The sequence below is a fragment of the Nanorana parkeri genome, unplaced genomic scaffold (genome assembly GCF_000935625.1).
Source record: "Nanorana parkeri isolate BGI_ZX_2015 unplaced genomic scaffold, ASM93562v1 scaffold571, whole genome shotgun sequence".
Lineage (NCBI taxonomy): Eukaryota > Metazoa > Chordata > Amphibia > Anura > Dicroglossidae > Nanorana > Nanorana parkeri.
The window spans coordinates 419,899-442,069 of record NW_017306839.1 but is presented as its reverse complement, the minus strand read 5'-3'; the positions used below and the strand labels follow the sequence as shown (position 1 = coordinate 442,069).

General features: G+C 43.3%; 1 protein-coding gene across 1 annotated transcript in view; it reads left to right on the top strand.

Moving 5' to 3' along the window:
* Positions 1-22,171, top strand: part of LOC108791741 (complement receptor type 1-like) — a 39,482-nt gene that overhangs the window by 3,767 nt on the left and 13,544 nt on the right. Inside the window, exons 2-7 of the mRNA XM_018562302.1 lie at positions 239-335; positions 3,213-3,404; positions 7,079-7,175; positions 9,807-9,886; positions 15,594-15,776; positions 19,602-19,781. Coding sequence (XP_018417804.1) covers positions 266-335; positions 3,213-3,404; positions 7,079-7,175; positions 9,807-9,886; positions 15,594-15,776; positions 19,602-19,781 — 802 coding nt within the window. The 5' untranslated portion in view covers positions 239-265. The remainder of the gene's footprint in view (positions 1-238; positions 336-3,212; positions 3,405-7,078; positions 7,176-9,806; positions 9,887-15,593; positions 15,777-19,601; positions 19,782-22,171) is intronic.

Here is a 22,171-nt window from a genome sequence, read left to right as displayed (position 1 = left end):
AGTTATTGTAGGGAGGGGGGGGGGGGGGTGGGGTGGGGGGGGGGGGGGGGATAGGAAGTGTGCTACTGGCTGGATCACCAGGTTAAATGAAAGAAAACAAAAGAAAACTACTGCAGCTACCACATCTCAAGACTGGTAAGTTGCAATACATTACATTTTTTGGGGGGGTTTAAATATGCTTTAAACATCTCGATTTTTATTTTAAAATAATTACAAATTCTGCCTTTATTTTTTATAGATTTGGGTTCACCTGGAGCTTTAGAACATGGACAGAAAGTGTGTTCCATCCGTAATGTGGATAATTCTACTTTACTCTTTCATCACCGCTGTTCACTGTGAGTAATAACAGACTTTGAAGGATGAATAATGATGCCATCCAGATATGACTAATGAGCTGTTGCAAGCAAATGACAAGAACATTCTGGCCTGTTCCTAATTAAATTGTGTGGTCAATATGTAGAGTAGTCATGAGGTGACTCAGATTTACGAATTTCTACTTCATGGCTTTTTATCTATAACTTTAGGTAGTTTCAGAAATGATATTTAGACCTGTCAAGTTGAAAAACAGTGAAATAAGTTTTCAAAGGGTTCAACAAAAATCCTATATTGCAGCTTACCAGTCCTTAGATGTGGTGACCACATTACTTTTCTTCTTTCAGGCCTCCCCCCTTTATTTTCACCTGGTGATCCTGCCAGTAATACACTTCCTGTCCCTGGGTGGCTATGCACACTCCTCTAATCTATCTATGGAGGGAGTCATGGTTGTCACTCAGGCTGGACTTCAAACATCTCCATTTCATAGGATTTTTTATCTCCATTACATAAGGGGTGATAGGATTAGTTTACAGAAAGACAGAGGTGTCTCTAGGCAGGATGTCCCCCGGAGCGGCCGCCGAGACGTCATCACGCATGCGTGTTGTGTCATTACATGTGTAGGTGACGTTATTAAGGACATGCGTGGTGATGGACACCGGCATAGAGAGGAAGGGACATTCATCCGGTGGTAGAAGGTATGCCGTTGGGTCCCCTCTAGAAAACACAATACAGATACAACCTGCAGCAAAGTGCTCATGGAGCAATTAGCTGTCATGACAGAGTGGCACCTGAAGGAATGAGCCTACCTTGCCTTGTGGAAATTTCCTGAAGATGTATGCAAATCCCCAAGACCACACAGAATTAAAAATATGGTGGGCCTGTCAATACAGTGAACCTAAACAAGTGTGTGACCGGGATGTATGGCAATTATGAAAACAAGAAACCTAAATCCCGTTATATCAAATGAACAAATGAGCAAAGTGAAACTACCAAAATACACACTGGCGTTGCCTAGTTATCATAGACCTATGGTTATCACATGATTATTATATATAATAATAAAAGAACAAATCCCTCCCCTTAAAAGTTCCCTTTTCACTGAAACTACTCTGAGCACAAACCAAATATACTCTCAATGCTCAGAATCCGAACAAACTACAATAATGAATATTGAAAACCATATGGATGTTCATCAGACAGCAAGCTCTCGAAACATATGTTCCATGTCAATCGTCACCTGGAACATCTTCCATAGAACTGAATGTACTTAGCTGCTTTGCTTATACTGTATGCTCCACCTAGAGTCACTTATTGTAAAATTTGCTAAGGCCTGGTTCACACCCAGATGGCACCGTTTTGCCTGTTTGTACGTGTGTTAGAAGCACGCGGTTATTTGCGCATCTATGCGCATTGTGCACAATTGTATGCACATTTTAATGCGCGTACATGAAAATGCACATTTTGAATTGCAGCTCATAAACCATTGTGGGCAATGGAAGAACGCGCTTATAAACGCGTAAAATGTGCAAACGAAAATGTGCAACATGCTTCTGTCGCGCATTTTAGGGAATTTCCAATGAAGTCTATGGCGCTTTTTTCTGTCCAAAGAAGCTCCTGTACCTTTTCGGGCGTTTTTGCGTTTTTCTGCTGGCGTTTATTTGCTCAGGTGTGAACCGGGGCCATTGAAAATCATGGGATTTTTTGTGTTGGGCATTTAAAAGCGCTTTTCGAACTGATCAAAAACTTCTAGGTGTGAACCAGGCCTAAAGACTGCTGACATCATCACGCCTTATGCTTGTATCAAGCATGAGGACGCTGAGGGACATTCCACAGGCAGAGCAGAGAGAAAGAGAGGTGAGCACTGACTGGTGCAGGCCTGAGGATCAGGTGAGTATATCTGTTTGGTGAGAACCGAGCCTGGCAACAATATCGTCTTTATCCTTCTCTTGTGTCCACTCTAGTACCGATATGCAAAATGTCCTGTTTGGCTCTGCAAGATTCTATAATTTTGGAGACATACCCCCCCCCATGTCAGGTTTGGTAGGCAAGGAGTGCAGATAAGAACAAAAATCTAAATCTGGATCTGTCTTCTGAGAAGTGGGGAAAGAGCCATCCATGGTGCAACGAGTCTCCCTTAAGGTGAGTCTGGAAAAACTGGCGGGGATGCACTCTGCGGAGGGGAGAGTGCTCTAGAAGCACAAGACAACAGGGAGGTGCCATGTTGGATTCAGCCATACAGTGGGGCTGTTTGAGAACTCCGGTCCGGATATCCGGTAACAATCTACCACCTCCCAGTGACTGCCCTGTCCTAGGATGCTTCTACCCAGATAGCAAGAAATTGTGCTGCAAGTTTGAAATTGACTTGCTAAACTCTTGCAGACTTGCCAAGCTTCACAATTTTGTTGCACAATTACAGCAAGTCTGCATTGCAAGTCTCCAGACCAGCGGGCTTGCAGAGCTGTTGCTAAGACCTGCAGGACTCTTGCTGTAGACTTGCCAAGCAAATTTGCTACAAATTCAAAAAGTGTCAACTAGAACTTGTGCTGCAAGTGTTCTGCAAGTCTACAACTTGCCAGGAATGTGTGCAGCAAGTTAACAAAATTACAATTTAACCCTGTCACAAGTTTGTAGCAAGTTATCCTTGCTATCTGGGTAGTTCCCCATGATAGCAAGTGAAACAGCTGAAAGTAAAGTGGGCCAATAGCCTCAAACCTCAGGAGAGCAGAATCTCTGAGCGTCCTACTCCACCATTGGCAAGCCACATCCCTCCATATCTTCATTAGCTTGCTCTAGACAAAAGAGCAGTTGACCCTTGCAATGCGAGGGTAATCCACAGCAAGGGTAAGGCTTTTAAATTCCTCATACAAAAATAATGATTTGAGCTGTTTTATTGACAGGTGATTGTGGACTCCCTCTAGACATCCCCTATGGATCGCCGAAAGCAGAGTTTGCAGATAAAATGGCCTTTGCTGTAGGGCTCACGGTGAAGTACGATTGCCGGCCTGGGTTTATACGAGTTCCAGGAGCTAAAAACTATATTACTTGCTTGGACAACTCTGAGTGGTCCTCCAATGATGAATTCTGCCGACGTAAGCAAACATTTATATTGCACTTTGTTTTGGTTTTAAAAAGCTGTTCACAATACATTACAATTATATTATGTACTGCCAGGCTGGCTAAAGCCGAACTCCAGGCAAACAGCTAAATATACAGACATTGTTTTATCTGCAAAATGATTCATATTCATGTAATTCCAGTCCTGAGATGAACATGGCTCTGTTACACATTATTACCATGCCCAGGAGGGGTCCTGTTCTTTCTCTGCTGCAGTTTTACTTTCACTTACAGGTCTCCTCCATGCCTCCATCTTGTGACTGGGCAGTGAAAGGAGAAGCAGCACACTGATGAGCTCATCACTCTGCAACTCTGCTCTTTTCCCTAACAGCATGCTCCTTACACTGCAGTATACCTGATTGCTTCCTTGTGCTGCTTCTCCCTCCCCCTTTCTGAGCTTTGCTATATGGTAAAATGCAAGAGTCTGATCAATTCAGGTACTTACACTGCATTACTGATCACAGAGCTGCATTTAATTGTACCATTTATATCTGTCTGGAATTCAGCTTTAATACATAATAGTTACTTTCCTACCTGAGTTCTTTAGCTTACACCGGTCCTTCAGAGGGTTGGTTCAGACTTTGTAGTGTGAACCGGTCCTCTCTCTTGGTTGTCTCTTCTCTCTCTGCTGTTTCTCTTATCTCTCTGCTGTCTCTCTTCTGTCTCTCTTCTCTCTCTGCTGTCTCTCTCTGCTGTCTCTCTCTCTGCTGTCTCTCGTCTCTCTCTGCTGTCTTTCTTCTGTCTCTCTTCTCTCTCTGCTGTCTATCTCTGCTGTCTCTCTCTGCTGTCTCTTTCTGCTGTCTCTCTTCTCTCTCTGCTGTCTCTCTTCTGTCTCTATTCTCTCTCTGCTGTCTCTCTTCTCTCTCTGCTGTCTCTCTTCTCTCTCTGCTGTCTCTCTTCTCTCTCTTGCTGCTGTCTCTCATCTCTCGCTGCTGTCTCTCTTCTGTCTCTCTTCTCTCTCTCTCTCTCTCTCTCTCTCTCTCTCTCTCTCTCCTCACTTCTGGTTGTCTTTTCTTACCTGCACTCTGTGTTATTATAAACACTTGCCATGTTTTTGCATAAAATATTATTTTCAAATTTTTTTAAAAAATAGCACTTCTGATCTCCTCCTGTAATGTACATTGTAAGGATGTGTATAAAGTTTGTTCCAGATTCCTATACCTGTTTCGGTTCTGAAGAAATAGCTGTTTGCTTCCCCATGTCCTTTCCAAACTGATTGCTGAATAGGAGGCTCTTTGTTCATTATAATCAGCTGGTAAACCTTGTGTGTTGTAATGAGGAAAGGTGCAGTGTTGGCATCCCTTTTGTATTAATTGACCCTTAGGCCCCGTTCACACTGAGTCCAATGCATGTCAATGGAGCTGTTCCCATTTACAGCTCCATGTCGCCTGTAGCTTGTGGCTGTTGCACGTCGCTTGTGCAGGACCCATTTTTTTACACGGATGTCGCGCAATTGTGCTCAGCCAAATACGAAAATTTCTGTGATATCGCGTGGAAAAACGTGCAATATTGCACAAATGACAATTGCGCAACAAATGCGCAATTTGCAATATCGCAAGTGTGAATGGGGTTGTAGGGAGTAACTCATCAAAAATGACATTCTTATTGCAAGGGATGCCCAAGTTTTTACTTGTATCTTAGTGTAGACTTCTGGGAAGATCAGTCAGCCAATCACACAAGCAGGAAGTGACATTTCTGGGTACAGAATGCTTCCAGCTGGTCATATTGAATTTTTTTTTTTACACTGCAACCGCTTTAATTTTCTAAATTAAAGCGGCTGCAGATTTAAATGGAAAGCTACATTATAATAACATACAATTACACAATGGTTTATGCAGCAATTACATATGCTATATACATTTTTTACACTTTTTTAAAGTGAAGTTACCCTTTAAATATCAGTTCATATACAAATTTAAAGTGACTCTGTCGCTTGAAATAGAAAAAAAAAACGTTAAGATGTATAATGAGGGGAATTTATCAAAACTGGAGCAGACAAAATCTGGAGCAGCTGTGCATGGGAACCAATCAGCATCTCTCTTTCATTTTCAAATCTTAACGGAACAAACTGGAGACAGAAGCTGATTGGTTACTATAGGCAACTTCTCCAGATTTTGTCTGCTCCAGTTTTGATAAATTCCCCTCAATGTGTTTCTAGGGTTCCTACACATAGCGGCAGGTTTAAACCGCCCTATCCCCGCTTTCCTTGAATACACTCTGTTGTAGTAGGCAAAGCACCTGTGCTTCCTCATAGTGTCATGGCTTGCCCACCCCCTTCCTGCCTTCCACATATTTCAATTGGCTAGTGGGGCAGAAAATAGCAATATAAGGTGGACAGAAAACTATGCTTTATGCGAATGGCAATGGATGTGGGTATTGGATGGGGAGTACTGGCCAGGGAACTGCTGCAGGTATATGTTCATTAGACAAAGTGACATCTTAAATAGGGATGGTCTCGATGTTCGAGTCGAGCAAGAGTTCGACTCAAACATTGGTAGTTCGTGTGCTCGCCTGCCGAGCGCCCCACAAGGCATGGCACAGTGCCTTGTGAAGCCCTGATTGGCTAAAACAATGCACCTGATCACAGGTCAGCTGCAAGACTTTGCCCAGTCACGGCACAGTGCACTGAAGAGCCATGATGCCCAATCATGGTTTACAGCTAAGTCGTGTCAGGTGCCGGACAAATGTAAACAGTTGGGTGGAGCTAGTGTAGATGTCACCGCTAGCTCCGCCCAATTGTTTATATTTTGCCGAAATCTGTCAGAATGCCATTCTGCGGCGGGAGTTCGTCGCGAGCGGATGGGTTGGCAGGCGTCGGATTTTAAAAAATTATTTCTATTTCTTTTCTTTTTTCAATTTCGCCGAGTCGTCGTCGTGGACAACGCTGGACGTCGTGATTGACCCTGGATTACATCGGTGGATCCATTTTTTACATTTTTATTTATTAATATTAAAGGATTTGTAAAAAATCCTTTGTTTTGGTTTTTTTTCTTTCAATTAAAGGATTTTTTCAAATGTCTGGCCTCTTTTTTTACAATTTTATTTAACCCTTTGGTGAATGGGAAGGGGTACAAGTACCCCTTACTCATTCACAAGGGGGAGGGCAACCCTGGAAAAGCACCCTCCCAGTGCCAAGGGCATGTAGCCTGGTATGGGGGGGGGGGGCACTCGCTCGTCCCCTCCCCTTTCCAGCCCTGCTTTTTTTTATTGATACATGTCCCCCGGGGCAGTGCCCGAATCCCTATACTCTGCTTATGTCCAATAACTTGCATATAAACCTTCAAAAAGGGGACATTTGATTTTCTGAGTTCTGGTCCCACAGACTTGCATTGAGTTCGAAGTTCGAGTTCGTACTCTTTCCATGTTCTAAAGGTCGAACTCAAACCGAACTCGGGTGTGTTCGGCCCATCACTAATTTTAAATACATTTTATTTATATTTTTGATATCTGTGCTTAGTTAGCTTTACAATGTGGATATGCAAAGAGTGGATCTGTGGAATGGGATGAGGGGAGTGTATTGTGTGAAAAATACTTGTTTCCAATATGTCATGCTATCAATAGAAAAGACTACCAGGACCTTTCTCTGAGATTGCAAAATATCAGTATATGGAATATAGACTGGCTTTAAATTCTGTCTTCTATTTCACAGTAAGAGCATGTGGATATCCCGGTGATATGGAAAATGGATATTTTGAAGCAGAAAACTTCTTGTTTGCCTCTAGAGTAAAATATTACTGTGATGCGGGGTGAGCCTGAATGTTATACTGTATATATTTAAAGTTACATGAGCGTTAGCTTTCAGCAGTTCAAGTTGTTAGGCCACGGCTCCTCTCGGAGGTTATTTTTTTCAATGATTTTGTATTATGATTATTATGCATATACATTTGTTTGTTTTTTTAACAGGTATATAACTATTGTTTCAATTTGTGAGAGCATCCCTGCTCTGCAAAAAATATGGGTAAATTACCCACTTGCCATCCAGATCAATTTCTTAATATTTGCAAACACATGATACAATCTGATTTTTTGGCTAGAAAACAGCTTAAAACCCCCAAACAATTATATATTTTCTGAAAGCAGAGGTCCTGTAGAATAAAAAATTCTAAAAAAATTTCTGTCACATGGTATTTGTACAAATGTTTATCACACCAGTATTTTTAGGATAAAATACACTAAAATAAAATATAGTTCACAGGAACAGAATATAATACCCAATTTTTTGGTAAAATATCATAGATAGGATCACATCTGGTAAATAGACACCAAACATGTCAAGCCGAAAACTATGCGCATTAGTATTATCAGGGCTGGTAATGATTAAAATGTTCGTGTTCGATTAATCAAATTTTTTTTTCCGATTTAATTTCGATTAATTATAACGTGCATACAGATCCCACTACATTGGCCTACACACACACTCAAACAGTATGAGGGGAATTTATCAAAACTGAAGCAAAAGTATCTGGAGCAGTTGCCTATGACAAGCAATCAGCTTCTCTCTTCAGTTTGTTCAGTTAAGGTTTAAAAATAAAAGGTGGATGCTGATTGGTTGCCATAGGTAACTGCTCCAGATTCTGTCTGCTCCAGTTTTGATAAATTCCCCTCTATGTTTGTTATGACTTTCAGGGCTAGTTCACACCAGTTCCAGTTGGTTCCGCCCCGATTCGTGCTGGAACACACTGGATCGCATCCCGGCCGCCTCACTGCATTCTGGGGCGGGAGGGGGCGTGTTGTTGCATTAAAGTCAATGGCAACGCAGGTACACCATCCGGCCACAGTGTGATCTCTGGAACACATGGCAAATCAATGTCAGTGTTCTGGTCTCTCTGGGCCCCCCAAACTGGCGGAACACCAGGGCCCGGTCACAAATGCGACTGATGCAGCCCTGGTAGTTTCGCCAGTGCCGGTATCTGCGTTTAGTATTGGGTCATTTTCACAAGTACGAGTGCTTGTGAAAATGTTCAGTATTGGCACAGGTGCATCCCTACTTAATATAATGTATTGCTGGGACTTGCAGTCCTGCGTAGTTGATGTATAATCATTATACATCAATGCAGAACACCACCAGCTATACAGGACTACAAGTCTAAGCAATACATTATAATGTAAATTAGAACACCACCAGTTTAAACCCCCCCTCGCGCCCCCCACCAGTTTAAACCCACCCTTCCCCATCTAGCCTTCACCCAGCCTTACCTGACTCCTGCAGCAGCTGCTTCATCTCGGCGGCCAGAGGGTCTACTGCTACGGGTGGCAGAGCGTTGGGGGAGGGAGGGGGATTTGCTTGAAGGAGCTGCGGGCCCTCTGCTTCCTCACTGGGCCTACACACAGGCGGAACTCCTCGGCTAACGAAGGGAAGGAGGAGTCCGGTGACGTCACCGGACTCCTCCCCCCTTCCCTACGTTAGCCGATGGAGCCACTTGGGGAAGGAGTCCGGTGACGTCGATGTCCGTGACATCATCGGATCTCCAACGGAACTCTTGGAAGACCCGGAAGCCAGCGGAGAGGTGAGTACCGATCAAAAGAATTTTGATCGATCAAAAAAAATAACGATTAATCGAGGGATTAATCATTAATTTCTGCAGCCCTAATTATTATTATATATGCAATAAATTATTAGAAGTAACAGAGTGAAGGGCTTGGGGTAAGAAATGCAGAGGGCAGGTGTTAGGAGTAAGTCATGCAAAGTGCCGGGTCAGGAGTAAGAAGCGTACATTGCAGGGGCCAGGAGTAAGTAATGCTGAGTGCTGGGGTCAAGAAAATGTAGTGCAGGGTTCAGAAGTCTGAAGTATGTAACAATAAGTGCAGGGGTCAGGAGTTTGTAATGCAGAGTTAAGAGGTCAGTAGTAAGTAACGCAGAGTGGAGGGGTAAGGGATATGTAATGCAGCATTTAGTAGTCAGTAATGAAAGTTCAGGTGAAAGCAATGCAGAGTTCAAAACAGCAGATAGATAGATAGATAGATAGATAGATAGATAGATAGATAGATAGATAGATAGATAGATAGAGTACACAGTGTATATAGACTCTTTGTATTTTAACAAGTGATATTACCTTTCACTTGTTTTCACCTTTTACAGAAATGTTGCTCTTTTCTTTGGTTCCGTCATGCAGGGCTGAGAACAGACCTGATTTTTCCAACCTTCATAATTTTTTCCACTATTTTTAGCATGTTTTTACATCTTGACATTTCAAGCTTTATAATCTGGTAGAAAGACCATCACCAGAAAGTAACCAGTGAAAAATGGCAGAATAACATTGCTGATATTATCGGCTGCTGTTTAATTAGCATGTTCTCCCCTTTAGCATCTCAGAATATCACTTTAAGCAATATGGTGACACAATTATATACCTTTGATTATGTATTTATCTTTTAAGGTACTATATGACTTCAAAAAGGTGTTACAGAGAGTGTCAAGCAGACGGAACATGGAGTAACAGTGTTCCTGAATGTGAAGGTAAATAATTAAATAAAAACACAGTCATGTAGTTGCTCCAAATCTGATTACAGAACGCCAAAAAGCACATTGTGGAGTTCTTTAAAGTGGACAAACTGTACTGTCTTTAAAGTTCATACTTCACGTAAATGAATATGGAACATGTCAGCATTACCAAACCAAAATTTACCCCCAAACTCATCCTCCCCCCAAGAGCATGTGATAGCGTTATTAATTAACTTTACCTAGTGAGAAACAACTTTAATTGCTCCCTGTAACATCATTCTTCACCAGGCTTGTATACTGCTTCCAAGGGCAGATGCTGGGAGCTCAGTTGCTACAGGCATAGCCACGCCCCCTAGAACTACACTCCCCAAGAGCTCTTTCGTAAAGAGTTTATTGCTTTTAATCAACAAACCGATTGTGTAAGATAATAGGACCAGCAGAGCTGTAGCTCGCGGTATACTGAGCTTAATGTGACGGGAGGACGCTAGTTTGTGTCCTCCCGTTACCCTAAGGAGAACTATAGGGAAAAGCCTTAACCCCATAGTTCTCCTTTTTAAGCCTTTTTTTTTGTTTTGGATAGAATGAGGAAGACTCTCTGAGGAAGAAAGTGAGGGAAAAATCCAAAATGTAAAATTGTCCTCAGAACAAGAAGTGGGGACGGGGACATCTTCTAATGGGGACACCTGTTTCACATAGAACAGGGGACATTTCCTCTAACTTTCTGTGGTGTGTCTAGAATGGAAAAGTAAATGTAAATGTCCCCAGTGGCACACAGACAGCAAAAAAAAATCCCTGGCTATACATACAGCACACTTTAAGGCTGCCCCTAAGTTTAAGTAACAAATATATTTTGAAAAGATTGAGATTTAGCTGATATTTTTCTTCCATATCTACAAAACTATTAAAAAGGCTTTAAATCCTCCTTACCCTATAAATAAAATTTGCCCTGTAAATAATTGATTGGGTGCATGTCAGCAATACCAAATCAAAAGCCAAATATTAAATCACTTGTTCCTGAGCTCCCAACCTAGGCAGTCGAGATGACCTGGTCTCTGGCTACCAATCATTAGAAAATTAAAATCTATATGCATTGTTTTAGTAATTATCACACATTGCAATCATTGATTACATTAATTACTATCTAAAAAAATGCAATAAACTGATTATGCAAAATGGCACCCTTAACCTGATTTCTAAAGCTCTTGTGCATTCATCAAGCTCAGAATGCATGTATATGACCCATTGTTGTTCCCAATGCACTTCAGTAAAAAGTTATTCCAGATGCTTTCAGACTTTGTGCAGTCAAAATTCAGTCAAAAAAAAACCTTGATGGAGACTTTTATTTAGCAAAATAAGTTTGCCAGGTGAAGGTAGAGTCCTGGTATCCATTTGTTTTGCCTATATCTACTGCTAGCAAGCAGTAGATATAGGCAAAAAATGTTTTTTAAAAACAAAACGCTTTAACAGCAGTTTACACTTACCCTGTTTTCGTCGCGCGCTACCGCCCGAGAATCCGAAACTGCTTGGGCGGCCGCAAAGCATCTTAGGGCGGGTGCATGCGCAGGCCGGGAGACGAGGAGAGACGCAAGGTAAGTCTATGGACGCGTGCACCCACATGCAGACACTGCTGGATCAGAAGTGCCTGCAAAGACTGAGGAGTCAGCGCTGAATCGGAGAGCCGCCGCACCGCTGGAGGGACAGATGAAAACATCAGGAAAGAAGAGGAAGATCGGATTAAGAAACCTCATTTAAGGTAAGTCCCTACACTAACATTGGGGGAGGGGGAAAAATATCCTTTAATGTCACTTTTGTTGATAAAAAAGCGAGCTCACAAGAATCTTAGGACCCAATATAAAATGGGATGTCCACAAACAGAAGAGGAAAATACATATTTGCAGAAAAGGTATAAGTGGAGAAAAGTATTAAGCTGAGAACAAGAACTGGGGAACTTTACAAACAGTGGCACGATAAAGAAAGAAAAGCCATTAAGGGAATGTAAATCAGTGGTCTGATTTTATTTAGGCCCCGTTCACATTGAGCGATTTATCGCGCGGTAATTCCCGCGATATCGTGGCTATTTACCGCGCGATATCGCTCTTCAATGCATCTCAATGGGGCAAAGTGTCCTGCTGTCGCGGGTCGCGTGTCGCTACAGCAGGACCCTTTTGGGAGCGGATTTTGCCGCGATTCTCGCTTGCTCAATGCAAGCATTTGCGCGATATCGCGCGACAAATCGCACGGTATCGTGCAAAATGCAAATGCAAAATGCAAATCGTGCGAATCGCGCAGTGTGAATGGGGCCTAAGGAGAACTATGAGAGGACAGTGTTGAGGGTGAGAAGAGTGTGCAGTGTTTGGAGTAGCAACACTGTGGCATAAATTCTGTCAGCTCTGCAGGGGCAGGTGGCTAACTTTATGCCATTGTAGCGCTACCCCCACACCATTTTGCACCAGGAAAAGTCCTGTGTGACAGCAGTACAAAAGTTAATGCACGTGGCTTGCATGGCACACATTCTCAACCAGGTGGTGCAGCAGGTCCTAGTTAGGCACACTGGTTTATATGATCTTCCAAGACAGGCCAAGTGTAGCCACTTTAGGTGGTCATACCCAGCCAGTGTTTGCATGGCTAAAATTCAGCTGCAACTCAACCTTGTTAGGGAACCAAGAAACCAGACTGAAACTTAAAGTGCAGGTTTAAAATATAAAAGTTTTTTTGAAAACAACAATAAACATAAATGGCAAAAAACAATTGAGAAAGTCCAGGACGTAGTCAGTGCCGAGCCAGGGGTCAGATGCCAAAGCAGGGAGTCAGCCAAGCCATGTCAAGGAGCACAGAGAGCAGGATGAATGGAAACAAAGCCAGAGTCAGGAACCAGAAGATCAGTCGGCCAGAGCCAGGATCATACACGGAAAATATGAACAAACAGCAGCACACTTGGTTGATCAGAACGAACACAAGAGTGAAGACTGAATGCACAAGGTGAAGGTTATACAGTCACCTGTTGCCTACATCATCACTGTGGCACAAGAATTAGCCAGGAGTCTAGCCAGTGCAGCAGAGTGATGATGTGTGCGGGTTTGGACATAAGAGGGTGCCAAAGAGCAACCTCGGTGTTACAAACATTTCAGCCATGCTACAAGCAACTGGACAAGGCAAGGTAAGACCCTGACAAACCTGCCTGAACACCACCTGATATGTGCTATGCCCACCTGCTGGACCTTGCTCTACCTTAGCCATGCTGCAGTGGTTGCATTTGCATCAGCAGGCCATCAGTGAGAATTTGAGCGAGTATGGCATGAGGACAGGCTCATAGTATCCAGGTTTTCTTCACCACTTCAGTGGTGAAAATGCCAGACCTCACCTTGCCATCATAGAGGAATCCCAAAATGAAACCTCTGGAGGATATGCTGCAGAGGAACTTCCTAACGTTTTTTCAGATACTGGCAGTATCCCTTTTTATGCCCAACATCCCAGATAGCAAGGATAACTTGCCACAACTTGTGTCGGGGTTAAATTGTAATTTTGTTAACTTGCTGCACATATTCCTGGCAAGTTGTAGACTTGCAGAACACTTGCAGGACAAGTTCTAGTTGACACTTTTTGAATTTGTAGCAAATTTGCTTGGCAAGTCTACAGCAAGAGTCCTGCAGGTCTTAGCAAGAGCTCTGCAAGCCCGCTGGTCTGGAGACTTGCAATGCAGACTTGCTGTAATTGTGCAACAAAATTGTGAAGCTTGGCAAGTCTGCAAGAGTTTAGCAAGTCATTTTCAAACTTGCAGCACAATTTCTTGCTATCTGGGATAGCATTAACCATCCTCTCGGTGAACAGAGGAGCAGTGGTGGTGGCTTTCAAGTTCTTATTTAGTATCCAGTGCCCAGTGCTGTCTACTGACAGCATTTATAGGCAGCACCTGAACTATATGATCTCTAATTACCATATTTGCCGGAGTATAAGACGGGTTTTGAGACCTTAAAACATCCCCCGAAAATTGGTGTTGTCTTATACGTCGGGTACATACGGAAGGATACAGTATGTAGCTTGGGCTACATACAGTATACCGCGCTGAACCAATCACGGCAGGCTTTGTATTAATGAATACAAAGCCTGAATTCATTAATACAAAGCCTGCCGTGATTGACTCAGCAGAAGACGGAGGACACAGCGGGGATCGTGGACAAGGTAAGAGAATGTAATCCCGAGTGTGGCTCGGGGTCCCGCTTATGGTACTGAAAATTAACCCCGAGCCACACTCGGGAATACCGCCATGGATGTTAGTGGGTGCATTTAAACATTATTATAAGACGAGTATAGCCCAAAACCTATATTTTATAGGAGAACTATGAGGTGAGTGCTTTTCACTCACCTCATAGTTCTAGCCGACCTGTGACAATGAGACTGTCACAGGTCGGCTCAGTAGATCGGGAGGTGAGCGAACACATACCGGCGTTCGCTCACCTCTCGATCCTGTCATGGCTCTCTGCCGTGACAGGGGAGGGGCTGGATTCCCCCCTCCCCGCTCCGATCCACCAGCGCTGACTGGCGGAACGGACAGGGGAGGGGGCGGGTACAGCTGGCTCTGCCTCTAGATAGGTAGAGGCAGCTGTCAGTCACGCAGCTGGGCGGATCCCGGCACAATTGTCGGGCTCCGCTTCAGCTGCGGCGTCTCCATATACCGCGAGCAGCAGCTCGCGGCGTCTCAGTATACCGCAAGCTACAGCTCGCGGTATACTGAGCCTAGGGTGACGAGAGGACGCTAGTTTGTGTCCTCCCGTTACCCTAAGGAGAACTATGGGGAAAAGCCTTAACCCCATAGTTCTCCTTTAACACAAAATGTAGGGGGTTGTCTTATACGCAGAGTCGTCTTATACGCCAGCAAATACGGTATATGGGGTCAAGGCAAGATCAGTATGGACAACCCTCTTGACTTTTGGGTAACAAGATAACTGAACTTGCCCAGTATGCAATTAAGCTGCTGGGCTGCACGGTAGCCAGTGGGCTTCCAGGACACACAATTAGTGCAGTGGTGGGTTTTATGAATAAAAAAAGAGCCTGACTATACCGGGCCCCTGAAGCTGATTTTAGTGATTACATTTTTGGATTGAATCTGGCCCCAACAACCTTTATATACCATACAGCATAAATATCTCTTGCCACTACTCTAGGCCTGCCACAAATACCACTTCCTGTCACCATTAACAGCTTCTTTTACCATTGCTGGCTTGACCCCATAACCATCTCCTACCACCACTGTAGGCCTGCCAGCATTACTATATTGTACTAACTCTATAGCTGTACTTTGGTGCTACGGCACTGTCAAGGCACCACAGCAAACGTTTCTGCAGCTGTTTCTCATTTGTATAAAATGTTACATTTTTTCTGCAGGCTTAATTTTGCTTTGTGCATCAGTGTTTGCTTTGTAACTGTTGGCGCTATATAAATCCTGTATAATAATAATAATAATAATTATGCTGTTTCAGCAATAAAAATACCCAACACTTTGGGTCTATTTATAAAAAAAAATTGCAGGGCCTTTCACCCTGCGAATATCTGTGTATATTCGTTTTGTGTGAACAATGGCAAAAATGAACGTTCTTAATATATTTTATTTTCAGGTCCAATGTATTGTGATGTATTTCTGCATTACAGCCTCCAAATGGAACTGAGGAGCATAGGAAATAATTGTTTGACATTTACCAAGTGAACATGTATTTTTGACTTTCAGCTGCAATGTGCCCCCCACCTGAGACCATTCCTAATGGGACATTTTACCCTGTGAAAGAAGAGTACTATTTTGCAGATGCTGTAAGATATGAATGCAGTAACCCTAACATGGTGATGGAGTATGACAGCTCTATATTCTGCATGGAGAATGGAAATTGGAGTGATCCTCAGCCGCGCTGTATAGGTGGGCTTCGGGTGATTCAGAATTTTCGTTAATTTCGGATGAGTTAAATGATCATTACGAACGAGAATCTGTAGCAGAAAAGTGACATTAACAGGGTTATTCACAAAAGGGTGAAGAGTTTGGAGAAGGCAGGAGAAGTGAACTATCTAGGACAACATAGCTGAACTGGAAAGTGAGCTGAATTGGAGAATTTTTCCAAATCAGCTATTTTGTCCTAGATTGTTCACTTCTCCTGTCTTCTCCAAACTCTTCACCCTTTTGTGAATAACCCTGTAAATGTTTATTTTATCCCGTTTATAAAAGGGGGTACCCAGATGCCCCCCTTGTGAATGAGTAAGGGGTATTTAATAAAATGTAAATAAACACACCACACCTTAGAAACAAATCCTTTATTTGAACAAAAAACACACGTTTTTGACAATTCTTTTATTTTATTTTTAAAAATGTTAAAAAAAAAGTTCCACAAAGTCATTCCAGCATTGGCCAACATATGAAAAAAAAGAAAAAATTGGGCAGTGGGCAGAAATAAACAAAGCCTGCTATTTAAAATTGAAATAGTCAATAGCAGGCTGGCTTATGCAACCGCCCACTGCCTGATGTCAATCACAGAGGAGAGGACCTGAGAGAGAAATTTCTCTCTCATGTCCTGCCATTCTGCTATCAGGGCCGGATTCCCCACAAAGTCACCAAGGGCCGGCCTCAGGGCAGCAGGGAACAGAGGGGCAGCAGCGGTGTAGAATCCCCCGGCGCCTGGGACATGCAGTTTCCGGGCGGTAATTTGTTTTCTACACTTAGCCCTGCTTTGCACAAGCAGAACTAAATGTAGAACGGGCAAGCCGCTTGCTTGTTTACAAGTGATCTTGGCGATGTCGCCGAGATCACTTGTAATAAGTCTGCAGCCTGTCCATCCTCCCCCCGCCGCCCCCACCTCTCTACTCGCTATCTACGTCCTCCGTACTTCCTCCTTCCAGCTCCGTCTTCCCCCGCCGCTGAGTATCACTCCTCGCTGGCCACTTCAGGATGGAGAGCGGGGAGCAGAGCGGCAGGGTTAAAATGAACCCTGCCGCTCCGTGTAAACAATTAGATGGGAGAGCAGTCTTCCCCTCTCACCTGTCACGGGAGTTCCAGCACATTGCTGTGCTAGAACTCCTGTATTGGAGGTGACAGGGTCAATAAAGAGAACCTGTCACCTCCAAATGCTATCACACAGGGGATTGTTATCTCCTGTGTGATAGCGATAAAGTTAAGTGAAAAAAAATTGATGAAAAAATTATTGCATAAATTAAAATTTAAAAAATAATAATATAATAAATGTTAAAAAAAAAAGAAACAATATATAAATTAAAACTAAACCTGCCGCCCCTGCCATCTGGATGCCATTCTCCATTGATGCGGGGGGCGCATTGCGGCAGCAGGGAGAGTAAATCCGGCCCTGTTTGCTATTAGCTATTTTAAATTGCAATTGCCAATAGCATGGCTGGCTCCGCCCACTGCCTTTTGTCAATCAGCACTGGAGCAGAACTGAAAGAACTTTCTCCCTCAGGTCTGCTCCTATGTGGATTGACATCAGGCAGGGGGTGGAGCAATAGTAAGCCTGCTAACTGCTATTGCAAATTAAAATAGTCAGTAGCAGAATGGCTGCCTCCCACTACCTTCTGTCAGTCTGTAGAGAAGCAGACCTGAGGGAGAAAGTTCTCTTTGAGGTTTGCTCCTCTGCTGTTTGACAGAAGGCAGTGGGCGGAGCAATAGCCAGCCTGCTATTGGCTATTGCAATTCAAGAGGTGTAAACTAACCCCATTCACATCCATTCATTTTTCATTGCCCTCCTGTTGGCATCAATGGATCCGGTGTGAATGGGCCCTAAAATGTATCTATGATCAAAAACTAATACATATGTATTTATATATTGCATTTCTATCCCATATAACTTCTATATAATTGAAGTTCTATCCCACTCCTAATAACCAGATCCATCTAGAAGTTTGTAAACTTACTTATTGAAGATGCCCATAGGATGCACTTCCTCAATGCACTGAAACAATTTTACTCAGCCCTCGGCATCAGCACTTCTTGTGTCACCAATCTAACTGAGCCTGCCATCTGAACTACAACTCAACATCTGAACAATGTAACATTGTCATTGCTTGCTGGAAGAAATGCATGATGGGATATGTAGTCTTGAGAAATTGAGATTCTATCACATCAAGCAGCAGGGAAAGATGCAAAACACACTGAGAATCCAGGAAATTGTTAATGGACAAACGGAAGGCCCCATCAACTAAGCCTCGATTGCATTATCAAAAACAACTCTAGTATTATCCTTATTACAATGCCGATGTTATAACAGGGTAAGATATGCTGGGACTTTAGTACTCCTTTAACCACCTCCTAGCCAGCTGTTATAATTAAACGGCCAGCCGAGAGCTTCTTGAATGTGAGTAGGCGTATTTAGACGTCCCGCTTATTCGCGCCGTTGGGTGGCGCGTACGAGAGGGAAAACTGTTTAAATTGTAGACAGCCAGCAATTGCTTTTTACATACAAGTGGTCCGGCGGCGCTTGTATTACGCATGTGGGTGTGCAGCCCCCTCCGCCGATCATGAGCTCCGCTGTGCCTGACGCGGGCCTGGGACCCGCACGGCGGCTCTGTCACCGGAGATCAGAGTGACATCTCCCTCTGAGCTCCCCGCCGGTCTCTGAATGCAGAAAGTAAATGTATATTACATCACTCCTGCATTCAGCCGCAATCTCCGGCTTCTGTAGCTGGAGAGAAGCTGGTGAAGCAGATCTCTGCTTTATCAGCTTCTTTGGGCGTTTTAGGTGACATTAGGGGTCTTAGAGACCCCTGATGTCTTCATAAAAAGGTTCTGTCTGTGTAAATTGGCTATCACATAGGGGCTTTCTATGTGATAGCAATAAAGTTAGGTGAAAAAAAAAATGTAAGTCCCATATAAAACATTTTTTTTAAAGCCCCCCGCCCCCACATACACACACGAACATGCGTCGCGTGCGCCTACGTGTAAAAATGACGATTGTGCCGCACATGTTACATATCACTGTGAACGTCGCAGTGAGAGCAATAATTCTAGGGCCATCAATCACTGATAACACTAAACTGAAGAGCGGTAAAAGCTTTTAAAGCGTCACCTATGGCCAATTTTGGGTATGGTATTTTTTTGTGATTTCGCGGGCGCGCACAATTTTAAAGCTTGACTTGTTTTGGTGTCGTTTTACCCAACATGACCCCGTCTTTTATGTTTTACCAAAAATGTAGGTAATAATAAATGTTTTATAACAATTGTAAAGCGCTGCGCAAACTGTTGGCGCTATATAAATACTATGTAATAATAATAATAACGTAGGGAAAACAGTTTTTTTTTTTTTTAAATGTGGTACTTTTTTCATTATCTAGTAAAAAAATAAAACCCCCAGTGGTGATTAAATACCACCAAAAGAAAGCTCTATGTGTCCCCACAAAATGGTATAAAATTAATTTCAGTCACATTACCGCAGCGCTAAATACTGAAAAATGGCCTGGACAGGAAGGGGGTTTAACACACCCTGGTCAGCAAGTGGTTAAACTGTGCACTGTACACAATGGAGGGAATATATCAAAACTGGAGCAAATTTGCACTGCAGCCAATCAGCTTCTCTCTCTCTCATTTTCAAATCTAACCAGAACAAACTGAAGAGAGATGCTGATTGATTGGTTACCATGGGCAACTGCTCCAGATTCTGCGTGCTCCAGTTATGATAAATACATATACTGTATGAATATGCATTATGAAATTGTTTTCGGTGTTCATCCACCTTGTTTTTCTTTATAGAAGTTAACTGTGAGTCCCCCGTTGTCCCGCACTCACGAAAGCTTTCAGGATTTATTGGTCCGTACAGATTACATTCGATGGTGAGATTTGAATGTAATAGAGGTTTTCAAATGGAAGGATCGGACACTATCGTCTGTAATTTGGATAGTAGATGGGAGCCAGCACCACCTGAATGTATAGGTAAGTATTAAAGCTAAACGCAGAGAAAACAGCTAAATACATTTGTATATAGGATATGTCTTAGATGTAACAGGGTATGACATTTTGTCCAACTAATCCTGAAATTTACACAACCCTGACCAACATCCAGGTCATTGACCCCACTTTTTGTACTGCAGTTAAAGGAGAACTATGGGGTCAGGGCTTTTCCCCATAGTTCTCCTTAGGGTAACGGGAGGACACAAACTAGCGTCCTCCCGTTACCCTAAGCTCAGTGTACAGCTCGCGGTATACTGAGACGCCGCAGCCGGAGCGCATCCCGACATCGATGTCGAGATCCGCCCAGCTGCGTGAGTGACAGCTGGCTCTGCCTATCTAGAGGCAGAGCCAGCTGTACCCGCCCCCTCCCCCGTCCGATCCGCCAGTCAGCGCTGGTGGATCGGAGCGGGGAATCCAGCCCCTTCCCTGTCACGGCAGAGAGCCGTGACAGGCTCGAGAGGGGAGCGAACGCCGTTATGTGTTCGCTCACTTCCCGATCTACTGCGCCCACCTGTGACACTCTCATTGTCACAGGTCGGCTAGAACTATGAGGTGAGTGAGGAACACTCACCTCATAGTTCTCCTTTAAGCAAAAGAGCTTTGTCACCTCCCAGCCAGCAAGGTTGTCAATGATCTGGACAGCGGCACGTTCCTCCTCACAGCCGCCAGTGACAGCCAGCAGCCTGCGATGCCATAGCGACCCAGGCGGCCTGCACGGCATCAGGGGGACACTTTTGTTCCTCGTCCTGGCTGGACCCCCCTGTGCCCTGGGCCCCATAGCGCCTGGCACGCTATGGCAATAGTTCCGCCACTGTACCAAGCTCAAACCAATAAATCAAAACTTTGACATCTACTGTTGAAAGAGTCCAAAAAACACAGGTTTTAAAAAGCCATTATTATCTGTCTTTATTACGTACCATCTTTTTAGGCTTGTTTCCACCAGCTCACCGCACTGTCCCGTACCTGGGAACGCAAGGGATCGCATACACAAAGTCTCCTTGCGTTCTGGGGTGGGAGAGGCGTGGCAGTGGAGGAAAAGTCTATATGATGCTGGATGTCTCTGTCAGGAAATGACACGGGCTGTATCTGTTATCTTTTATTGTGAAAATATTTGATATATTAACTTTACGGGCTGTATCTGAGTTGCTAAAGATAATTTTGAGATGCTCACAGTGTGCAGTAAAATCAAAGTAAGCAATTTCAGTCCAGAAGAGGAGCTGGTACACGTGTTCAAGACAAAGGATGGAGTTCAGCTTTAAAAATATTACATTTTTTAATTAAAAATTCTACATTCTCAAAAATCTTTTACACTGTACAGTATAGCAGGGCACAAAAATAAATAGTTACATTATTATTATTATTATACCGGATTTATATAGCGCAGCACTTTACAATATAAGGAAGACATGGGATTGTAGACCCCACAGCACCCACAACCTATAAATACATGAAATATATAAGAGAATAAATGTAGACTATACAAACGGTATGAGTGGAAAATATTGGCTGTGGCCCTTTATTGGGGTTGAAAACAAAATATAAATTCTTTATTTAAATTCAACAACACTAATATACTGTATAAACAAATTAACTTTTAAAACCAGTTATAACTTTTAACATAAAGTAGCTCAGTCACCCAGACTCGAGCCATACTCATCACACGAGTCCAATATAACCTTAAACACTGTCCACCCATATATGTGGGCGACAATACCCCCAAAAAAGGATAGCCGCGACAAGGGAGGGAGGGCGGGGCAAGTTGTGTTGAAGACGATCACTGCAGAGCAGAGCTTCTGACTGTAAACATTTAAAGGTGAGTCCCACAGCTGATTGGTTGTTTACTTTTCCCTCCCCAACTTAGGTAACTAATCACGACCACCTTATTCCTGAGATCTTTCTAGCGACAGCCATCTCCAGGCAGAATTGAAGTGACACTATTAAGGGTTACCTGAAACAGACAAAACGGGAAACCAGAAACAGCCCACGGAAAATTCCAGAAAGCTGTACCTTACTGTGATTAAAACTATTGTTAGATTAAATTATTAAATTAAGTGGGTGCAGGGGATGACACAATCCCATGGGGCCACTTCATTATATTCGTGGCCCTGACATTACAATCACAATACAATTCAAGACAAGATGGTAAGGAGGGCCCTGCCCCTGAGGGCTTACAATCTCTCCAATATATGTTCATTCCCCTTGTTTTATCTGTAAATAAAATGCTGCAAGTACAGAAAAAAACCTGTTAATCAGTCAAAAATCCATGAGCTCCTAACTTCCTGTAGTGCGCTGACAACACTGCCTCAGCTGCACTGAAATACCACAGTGTTATCAGCTCTGCCCATTTCACTTCTGTGAACTACAGTAAACAC